The sequence below is a fragment of the Chanos chanos genome, chromosome 6, assembly GCF_902362185.1.
Source record: "Chanos chanos chromosome 6, fChaCha1.1, whole genome shotgun sequence".
Lineage (NCBI taxonomy): Eukaryota > Metazoa > Chordata > Actinopteri > Gonorynchiformes > Chanidae > Chanos > Chanos chanos.
In genome coordinates, this window is record NC_044500.1 from 49454034 (window position 1) to 49462057 (window position 8024).

The 8024-nt window shown below is 46.2% G+C and overlaps 1 protein-coding gene across 1 annotated transcript in view; it reads left to right on the plus strand.

Moving 5' to 3' along the window:
- Positions 1–2169: 2169 nt before the first annotated feature.
- Positions 2170–8024, plus strand: part of atf7b (activating transcription factor 7b) — a 10602-nt gene continuing 4747 nt past the window's right edge. The window contains exons 1-6 of the mRNA XM_030777108.1: positions 2170–2251; positions 3257–3335; positions 4046–4142; positions 5397–5521; positions 6220–6381; positions 7939–8024. The exon at positions 7939–8024 is cut by the window's right edge and continues 69 nt beyond it. Coding sequence (XP_030632968.1) covers positions 3288–3335; positions 4046–4142; positions 5397–5521; positions 6220–6381; positions 7939–8024 — 518 coding nt within the window. The 5' untranslated portion in view covers positions 2170–2251; positions 3257–3287. The remainder of the gene's footprint in view (positions 2252–3256; positions 3336–4045; positions 4143–5396; positions 5522–6219; positions 6382–7938) is intronic.

Sequence of the window (8024 nt, forward strand, 5' to 3'; positions counted from 1 at the left end):
GAGAGGTGGAGTTGGAGAGGGGAGGAGAGGTGGGGCTAGCGAGGGGAGGAGAGGTGGGGTTGGAGAGGTGGGGTTAGAGAGGGTTGGAGAGGGGAGGGGAGGTGGGGTTGGAGAGGGGAGGAGAGGTGGAGTTAGAGAGGGGAGGAGAGGTGAGGGAGAGAAGCCCTGTGTCTGGGCTGAGCTTGCTGCTGGACGTGCTCTGTGAGCTGTATGATGGCCTGGAACAGTCCAGTGTGATGCTCAGAGCAGAAGCCTGTGTGAGTGTGGGTGTGCACAGAGACATGACTGTGAGAAGGGTTTGTCTCAGTGTCGTGTCAGACACCATGAGTCTGATGTGTCTGTCTTCTGTCTGCTCGTCCTCCCCTCTGCAGCTCTGAGAGGCCTGTGATTGGTTCGGTATTTTAGTGGGTGTTCCTCAAGACAGCGGTAATGTAGGTGTGTGTGTGAGTTGTGTTGAATTGTTGGGCTGTAATGTGTGGATAGTGGTCTGATGATTTCTGTATGTTTGTATATGGGGGTCTGTGCCTGCCACAACCGTCCACAGCAGACAACTCTGTGTGTGTGTGTGTGTGTGTGTGTGTGTGTGTGTGTGTGGGGAACATCACTTTACTGATGCTTCCTGAGAGTGGACTAGTGAAACGCAGACTTAAAAACAAACAAACGAAAAAAAGATTGTTTTATCTCTGTCATATTTGATCATTTTTGTGTGTGTCATGTTACTAAAATGTGTAGATGAATGTTTTAAATGATTTAATCAATATTAGCAAAGACAATGAAAATGCAAGTCTGTCTTATGTGTTTCACCCCCTCCCTCTCTTGCCTTTAAAGCCAATGGTTTGTGATGGGTAATATGGGTGTTTAATTGTTTATAACTCCAGACCAAAGTCCAGTTAGCACACAGACAATCTCAGGAAGACCTAGTAATGCCCTTCAACCTCACACTCAAACCTGCCGCCGCTGGCCTGAACCTGCAGCTTTTCATTGGCTGAATCATGGTTGTATGTGAGGCAGGTGTGTACTGTGGATGTTGTCAAGTGACGTCCTCTCAATGTTACACCCAGTAGTCTCTAATGTACCGTTTTAAACTTTTAGACTAAAACATCATCCGAGAGAGAAATCAATGTTGTTTTTATTATTTTTTTTTTTTCCTTTGAATTCCAGAATCTGTTTTTGATCTCTTTCTCACTTTGGCTCGTGGCAGTGGAGTCGTTTTTGAGTGTATCTGTAACTTTTGTTCCTTTTGATGCCAGAGTGTGTCAGGACACACACAGTATTAGACACAGTCGCATCACGTTGGTTTTATTATCCTTTTATGTCCATTTTTCATGAGCATTCATAAATTAGTTGATTTTTATGACCTGTTGATTCATGATCCAAGAAGTGTGAAATGCACTTACTTTTGGTCAGCTTAGTTTAAAAAGCGTGAGAGACTTGTTTTCTGTAGCACGGTCGCTATGATCAGCAGTTGACGCGTTTTGGCCCCCGTCCAAACCCCCCCCCCCCCCCCCCCTTTTTTTTTTTTTGGTAACGTTCCTTGCAGGGCACTCTGCCTGGGGGGGGGGGGGTAGTCGTAGCAGTGAATGAGTGGAGTGTTTGAATATGAATTTGTAGATATCTGGAGAAAAAATGAACAGAGCGAGAGTGGAAGAAAAAATATAATAAACCATCAGAACTATGCTTGACACTGCGTCTTTGTATTGTATTTCCTTTGAACATCCTGGTTACTGAAGCGCACGTGCACTGGACGCGGGACAAATTTTCCCTTCATATCTGATGATACTCTTTACTCCTGCAGATGGAGATCTGTTGTCCAGCTAAAGATTAAAAGGAAACACTTCAGCCCCATCATAAGCCTCTTCCAGCGATGTTGTGTATATTACGCAATCAGACCCGTTTAACCCAGTTTCCTCACAGTGCGTGCCCCTTGACAATACTTTTCGACATGACTGTCCACCATAAGAATAATAAAAGCGACGTAGTGAAAATATCTGCTAATTTCACCTAAACTAACCATCAGTAGTACCGTATCTGGAGTGCACTTTCAATATTCAGCTCGTGTTTTCCGTGTCGGACAGCAGGATTATGGATGGTCTCCTCTGTAAATCTGTTACGTAACAAAATTTAATCTGTTTGGGTATTACCTCAATATATCGCGAGATTTTGACTACGTGCTGGATGAAGGAGTAGGTCTACAGAAGGTAGAAACGGAGAGAGATAGAAAGTGAGATAGAGAAAGGGAGGGAGGTGCGGGGTAAGTTTGTAAACACTGAAACGCTTCACACATAGACCAGTGGAACGAATGGCAACATAAATCAGTAATCCTGCGATGATGGTCACTGTTATTTAAAGGCAGAATGCAGGTCTCGTGAGAAAGCTAACCTACTGTCATTGTAGCTAGCTGTGTGGTTAGCGTTAGCTTGTTAGCTAATGTTACCGTTAGCAAGGAAAACGCTTACATGGGTAGTTAAAAGCCGACGCGGGCAGTATCTAGATAGGATATTTATGAGCATTGGTTGTTTTTATATATCGTTACCCATTGAATATCAAAAGTTCTTAATGTCAAGACCTATATGAAGACGATGTTGGCTGTATTTGAGCACTCAAAAGGTTATCTTAGTTTTGTTTTAATGCTGCCAGTGTCTGTATAGATCCAGTTAGGTGTGCTGTAGTTAGCCAACGGGCTAACATTAGCTACACTTTCGCTTACCTTTATATAGCCTCATAGCTAGCTAGCTAACTAACACTAACATGCCATGCCCGAAAGACACACAGCCCATTCCATTTCAGTGGCAGTGAAATGTTTTGACAGGGAGAAGAATATTTTATGGACCTTTCGCAGAAACATGTGATTCTTTGCTTCAGAGAAAGTCTTGTTAGCCTCTGTTGTAAAATGGATGGTACTAAGAAACCGTGATTGTCTGTGCTTGACGATTTGACATCTTTTAAGTTCATCATAGCTACGACAGTCCTGTTGTCATTCATCTTATTTGAGCACGTGTACACCTGCATGTCGACGGCTGAATTTAACAGGATGAGCAAACTTAATAAATGTATGGTGGCTCTGTAAGGAGGGAAATTGTGTATTTGTAAATGCCCCAGAGAGAGAGGTCCTGTATTTGGGGTCTAATCTGAGGGGACTGAACTCAGCAGTAGGCTGATTTAATGCAGTCGGAGCTCTGGGGTTTTTTTTTTTTGTGAATGGAGGTGTCTTAGGAGGAGACCTTTATTATTCTGCTGTTATCTGGAAACTCCGCAGGAAGTGACACCCAGGAAGCGCTTTATGTAAAATGGGGGACGACCGACCTTTTGTGTGCACCGCCCCAGGATGTGGCCAGGTGAAACACTCATCTCACTCACTTCATCTCTCTCTCACTCTCTCTCTCTCTCTCTCTCTCTCTCTCTCTCTTCCTCGCCCTCTTGTCTGCCTTGCTTCTCCTCCTTTCTAACTGAGTCTGTCTCTTGTTTGTCTTGTTCTCATGCTCCTGATGGTGTTCTCAGTGCTTCCTCCTCCTTATTTACTGTAAACTGAAATGATCGTCTCTCATGCAGCATCACATCCTCTGTTCACATCTCTGCTCAGCTCTCCCGTCTCATTGGCTTCTCTGTGTGTCACTCAGGCACGACTGCACAGACCATAAGGCCCAGTTCAATTAAATGCTACTATGTTATATTTGTCTCTGTATTCTGACAAATGTAACTGTTCAAAGCCTAATAAAAACTGAGTGGTAATACAATATGAAGCTTGCCATTGGTTCTTTCAGAGGCGGGAGGCCAGCCAGAATTATTTGGGTTGAGCCCCTCTCTTCCATTCAGTCATTGGTTGTGAGCACTGTCAGTCATAGGTCAGAGCCATTGCAAACTCAACTCTAGGCCTGAGTTAGTGGGACTTCAAGACAGTTATTAAAGAGTCATAAGCACATTTGTTCCTGCAGCCTTCTATTAACATTTTATAGACACTATACTACTGCCACAGATGTTTTCACCACCAGAATGATAAAAATGTCCATCTCTTTCTCTCTCTCTCTCTCCCCCTCCCTCCCTCCAGAGGTTCACTAATGAAGACCATCTCGCTGTGCACAAACACAAACATGAGATGACTCTGAAGTTTGGACAGACCAGAACAGACACAGTCATTATTGCAGGTCAGTGTCTCACATACAGAGTATGATGAGAGGTGTTCCCTTATTAGACAGTTGAAATCCATCCCAAAGTTATGCTTCTGTATTCTGGGTTTTTTGACTATTGTGTGTGTTTACTGGATTTTTTGACTGTTGTGTGTGTTTACTGGGTTTTTGACTGTTGTGTGTGTTTACTGACTGTGTATGTGTTTGTTGTATGGTTTCTGAAGTGTGTTTGGTTACTGGTGTGTTTTTCGCTGGTGTTTATGTGTTCCATGTTTAGTGATTGTATGTTGTGGGATTAGTGATGTTCGTGTGGTATGGTAATTGGGGGGGGGGGGGTTGTGTGGTATGGTTACTGGGGGGGGTTTGTGTGGTATGGTAATTGGGGGGGGTTGTGTGGTATGGTAATTGGGGGGGGTTTGTGTGGTATGGTTATTGGGGGGGGGGGTTTGTATGGTATGGTTATTGGGGGGGTTTGTGTGGTATGGTTATTGGGGGGGGTTGTGTGGTATGATTATTGGGGGGGGGTTTGTGTGATATGGTTACTGGGGGGGTTGTGTGGTATGATTATTGGGGGGGGGGGTTTGTGTGGTATGGTTACTGGGGGGGTTTGTGTGGTATGGTTATTGGGGGGGGCGGTGAGAAGGGAAGTAAAGGTTATTTGGGGGGGGGGTAAAGGTTATTGGGGGGGGGGGGTTTGTGTGGTATGGTTATTGGGGGCGGGGCAGTGAGAAGGGGGGTAAAGTTTATTGGGGGGGGGGGGTTTGTGTGGTATGGTTATTGGGGGGGTGGGGTTGTGTGGTATGGTTATTGGGGGGTCTTGTGTCACTGTCAGTCTCTGTCCTGCTGTAGTGTCCTGGCAGATCTATGCTCTTACTGAGCATCATTAGTCTGTGTGTCTAATCTCTATTTTGAAGAGATAAGTTATGTCTACAATTGTCTACAATACAGTGAGACAATGAGATGTTAGTGACTGTCCTGCACTGTACATTCATGTCTTCTCTCCTGGGTTTGCCCTCATTCACTGTACATTCATGTCTTCTCTCCTGGGTTTGCCCTCATTCACTGTACATTCATGTCTTCTCTCCTGGGTTTGCCCTCATTCATCATTCACATATCAAGACCTGAGATACAACTGTTTGGTTGGTTTCAACCATAAACAGTCATGTTAAGCTGTAGAACACAACCATAAACAGTCATGTTAAGCTGTAGAACACAAACATGCAAATAGTTATGTTATTAACTGCAATATGTGTGTGTGTGTGTGTGTTGTAGATCAGACGCCCACTCCCACTCGTTTCTTGAAGAACTGTGAGGAGGTGGGACTGTTCAGTGAGCTCGCCGGCTCCTTTGAACAGGAGCTACGCAAAACACAGGAGGAGGACAGAGTCAAAAACACGGTGAGAGAGAGGAGTGGGTTTCTCAGTGGTCAGAAGGCCCTGGGTTCCAGTCCTGGCCGCCCCAGGTCCTTTCTGTGTGGAGTTTGCATGTTCTCCTTTTGTTTGCCTGGGTTTCCTCTGGGTGCTCTGGTTTCCTCCCATCATCAAAGACAGGTATGTTAGGGTTAATACTCTAGTCAGTGCCCTTGACCAAGGCTCAGGCAAAAGAACTGGAGTTGGTCCCAGGCGCTGCCCTGCACTGCAGCTGCCTACTGCTCCTAGTGTGTGTGTATAGGATGAGTTAAATGCAGAGGTTGAATTTCACTGCCCACTGCTCCTAGTGTGTGTGTATAGGATGAGTTAAATGCAGAGGTTGAATTTCACTGCCCACTGCTCCTAGTGTGTGTGTATAGGATGAGTTAAATGCAGAGGTTGAATTTCACTGCCCACTGCTCCTAGTGTGTGTGTATAGGATGAGTTAAATGCAGAGGTTGAATTTCCCCATGGGGACAATAAAGTACTTCTCTAATTCTAAAAACCCGGTGAGAGAGAGAGAGAAAAGTGGAGGTTGAGGAGTGAATAGTTCAGATGATCTGTGCAAAGCCGCAGAACCAGAGGAGAAAACATTGTCCAGAAGGTGAACTGTTCAGTGGGGTGGTTGAGTGGTTGTCTGACTGGCTGATTGATTGATTGATTGATTGATTGTACTCTATCCTCAGCCCCTGGCTCTTCAGACTCCGTCTGAAATTAAGGAGAAGGAGGGTCCTCTGGAGATTGACTCCTCCCCCCCGGACAGCCCTGACTCCACTCCTGGGATAACGTACAGTAAAGAGACGGTTGCCATGGCGAGAGAGCCTGCCGCCACCGTAATGAAGACCAAGGTGTGATACGTTTGCATTACTGCCAGTTCCCCTGTGTTTCTGCCTGTTTAGGACTCGTCTGATCTTACACTGCCTTTGATTCTTTCTCACTGGGTCTGAGCTTCACTGAGTCACCGGGTCTGAGCTTTACTGAGTCACCGTGTCTGAGCTTTACTGAGTCACCGTGTCTGAGCTTTACTGAGTCACCGGGTCTGAGCTTTACTGAGTCACCGTGTCTGAGCTTTACTGAGTCACCGTGTCCGAGCTTTACTGAGTCACCGTGTCTGAGCTTTACTGAGTCACCGGGTCTGAGCTTTACTGAGTCACCGGGTCCGAGCTTTACTGAGTCACCCGGTCTGAGCTTTACTGAGTCACCGTGTCCGAGCTTTACTGAGTCACCAGGTCTGAGCTTTACTGAGTCACCGGGTCTGAGCTTTACTGAGTCACCGTGTCCGAGCTTTACTGAGTCACCGTGTCTGAGCTTTACTGAGTCACCGGGTCTGAGCTTTACTGAGTCACCGGGTCTGAGCTTTACTGAGTCACCGTGTCTGAGCTTTACTGAGTCACCGGGTCTGAGCTTTACTGAGTCACCGTGTCCGAGCTTTACTGAGTCACCGTGTCTGAGCTTTACTGAGTCACCAGGTCTGAGCTTTACTGAGTCACCGTGTCTGAGCTTTACTGAGTCACCGGGTCTGAGCTTTACTGAGTCACCGTGTCTGAGCTTTACTGAGTCACCGGGTCTGAGCTTTACTGAGTCACCGTGTCCGAGCTTTACTGAGTCACCAGGTCCGAGCTTTACTGAGTCACCAGGTCTGAGCTTTACTGAGTCACCGTGTCTGAGCTTTACTGAGTCACCGGGTCTGAGCTTTACTGAGTCACCGTGTCTGAGCTTTACTGAGTCACCGGGTCTGAGCTTTACTGAGTCACCGTGTCTGAGCTTTACTGAGTCACCGGGTCTGAGCTTTACTGAGTCACCGGGTCTGAGCTTTACTGAGTCACCGGGTCTGAGCTTTACTGAATCACTGGGTCTGAGCTTTACTGAGTCACCGTGTCTGAGCTTTACTGAGTCACCGGGTCTGAGCTTTACTGAGTCACCGGGTCTGAGCTTTACTGAATCACTGGGTCTGAGCTTTACTGAGTCACCGGGTCTGAGCTTTACTGAGTCACCGGGTCTGAGCTTTACTGAGTCACCGTGTCTGAGCTTTACTGAGGCACCGTGTCTGAGCTTTACTGAGTCACCGGGTCTGAGCTTTACTGAATCACAGTGGACAGAGCTGAGCAGGTTTTCGTTGTGAATGTGTATCTGTCGTAAATGCCTTTTGAAGAGTTCAGGCGTTTAATTCACAGGGTTTATTTCAGTTTAATTCATGTAATCCAGGATGTAACTGAATTTGATCTCAGGTTTAATTGTAATCGTTTTAAGGAGATGATTAAATGTACCTTCAGCATGTTAACTGCGTGTATCTCAGGGTTCATTCAGATAGCCGATCCAAGTACACGTAGCCTGGGTTTATATACATTAGTGAGTTTCTCTTTCATTTCGAGCAGTTTAACAAAATCAAACCCTTGTCTCATCAGGACACGCCTCCAAGGACAACTGTAGGCTCCGCCCCTACACCCACCATAGTGAGGCCAGGGTCCCTCCCCCTTCACCTAGGATACGA